The sequence below is a fragment of the Galeopterus variegatus genome, unplaced genomic scaffold (assembly GCF_000696425.1).
Source record: "Galeopterus variegatus unplaced genomic scaffold, G_variegatus-3.0.2 Scaffold8876, whole genome shotgun sequence".
NCBI lineage: Eukaryota > Metazoa > Chordata > Mammalia > Dermoptera > Cynocephalidae > Galeopterus > Galeopterus variegatus.
The window spans coordinates 42,357-44,188 of NW_007734987.1; the positions used below are offsets into that span (position 1 = coordinate 42,357).

Sequence of the window (1,832 nt, forward strand, 5' to 3'; positions counted from 1 at the left end):
TCTAGCTGCTGCCAGCCCAGCTGCTGTGGGTCCAGCTGCTGTGGCTCACCCTGCTGCCAGCCAGTGTGCTGCACGCCCGTGTACTGCACGAGAACCTGCTACCAACCCACATGCTGCTGCCTGCCCGGTTGCCTAGCCCAGGGCTGCGGGTCCTGCTGTGGATCCAGCTGCTGACAGCCTTGCATTTGTTGACCTTCTCCCCATAGGACCACCATCTCCACAAGCCAACCTTCCTTCAACCGACTTGCCCTGCCTGGACAAATTCCCTTCCTACCTGTGCCGAAAACCATCACACTATCACCAGAAACTCGGTGACTCACCTGCCTTTTTAAAAACTTGTGAGTCAGCATGATGAAGTGCAGCATACTTCTCTCTGGTTTCTGATTCCTTATGTCTTCTGGGTCTTGTGCCAGCTTTGTACATCATTGACCTGGAGTGATGGTCTTAGCTTTTATTCTGATTCATAATCTTTGTAATTATGTTTCCTTTTTCAGTGTACTCAGGATTCTTGTATCCCACTTTGTCCTTTTATGGTCGCTTTGAGTTGTATACCTAGAACCAGGTGGTCTTAATAAATTTTCAATAAATTCTCTATCATTATTAATTTCATTTGGTTTATTATACTGTGGTAAGAACACTTGACATGAAATCTACCTGCCTAGTAGATTTTTAAGTGTACAATACATTTTCAGTATATTCTATACAGTAGACACACTGTTGGACAACAGATTTCTAGAACATATTCATCTGCGTAACTGAATTACAAAACCCAGCGATGAGCAACTCCCTCTCTGGAAACCACCATTCTATTCTTGGCTTATATGAGTTTGACTATTTTTCAGAGCTCATGTAAGTGAAATCATGTAATAGTTGTCCTTCTTTGACTGACTTATTTCACTTAGTGCAATGTCCTCAAGGTTTGTCCATGTTATTGCAAATGGTCCAACTTCCTTCTTTTTAAGACTGAATAATATTCTATAGTACATAGGTACCACAGTCTCTTTATACATTCATTCATTGAAGGATGTTTGGATTACTACCACAACTTCGTCATTTTCAATAGTGTCACTCTTAATGTGGGATAGGTAATATCTTTCCAAGATCCTGATTTCACTTGTTTGTGTATTTACCCAGATTTGGGATTACTGGACCATATGGTAATATTCTTTTTAACTTTTTTAGGAACTTCCATAATGTTTCCATCCACACCAGTGAACAAGGGTTCCAATGTCCCCACATACTTGCCAGCACATTTAGGGTGTTATTTTTTTCATAATGGCCAGACCCAATGTTCCAGTGTTTCACTTACTCTAATATTGGAATAATGTTCCAATAGTAACTGACATCCCATGCATTCATGTCAAAGTACATGATCTTCCTGAGAAACTGGAAGACTCAATGAACAGCATCCCTTCCTGTTGGGCATCTCCAGCGGCTGCACGGGACCCCAACAGGTTTTTCCTTTCCCTAGAGGGTTGGAGCCAAAGGGATTGCCCTTTTCTTCCCCCCCTCCACCCCCAGGACATGAGGCAAAAAGAGATTCCAAGAGATGGGTGAGCACACCACTGCTCTCCCAGATAGGGAACAAACACATACACATGCAGCAGGGGTTCTTTCAGGCAGTTCCATTTATTGTAACACAAAAGATCATATTTATATGCTTAGCAGGCGGGGATTTCTAAGCTTAGGCCAATTCTTGAAAAGGTCAAATGTGCACGTGCTTTGCCTCTCTATGCTTAGCCCTCCCCCTTAACTTTCCTTGGGCGCCACCTTTTATTTGTTTAGGCCATCTGTTGTTTTTGTTTAGAAAAAGGGCATGGTCCCATAGGTCC

At 42.9% G+C, this 1,832-nt stretch overlaps 1 protein-coding gene across 1 annotated transcript in view; it reads left to right on the forward strand.

Moving 5' to 3' along the window:
• Positions 1 to 1,832, forward strand: part of LOC103608809 (keratin-associated protein 4-3-like) — a 43,842-nt gene that overhangs the window by 10,344 nt on the left and 31,666 nt on the right. The window contains 1 exon segment of the mRNA XM_008593202.1: positions 2 to 149. Within this exon segment, the coding sequence (XP_008591424.1) occupies positions 2 to 149 (148 nt within the window).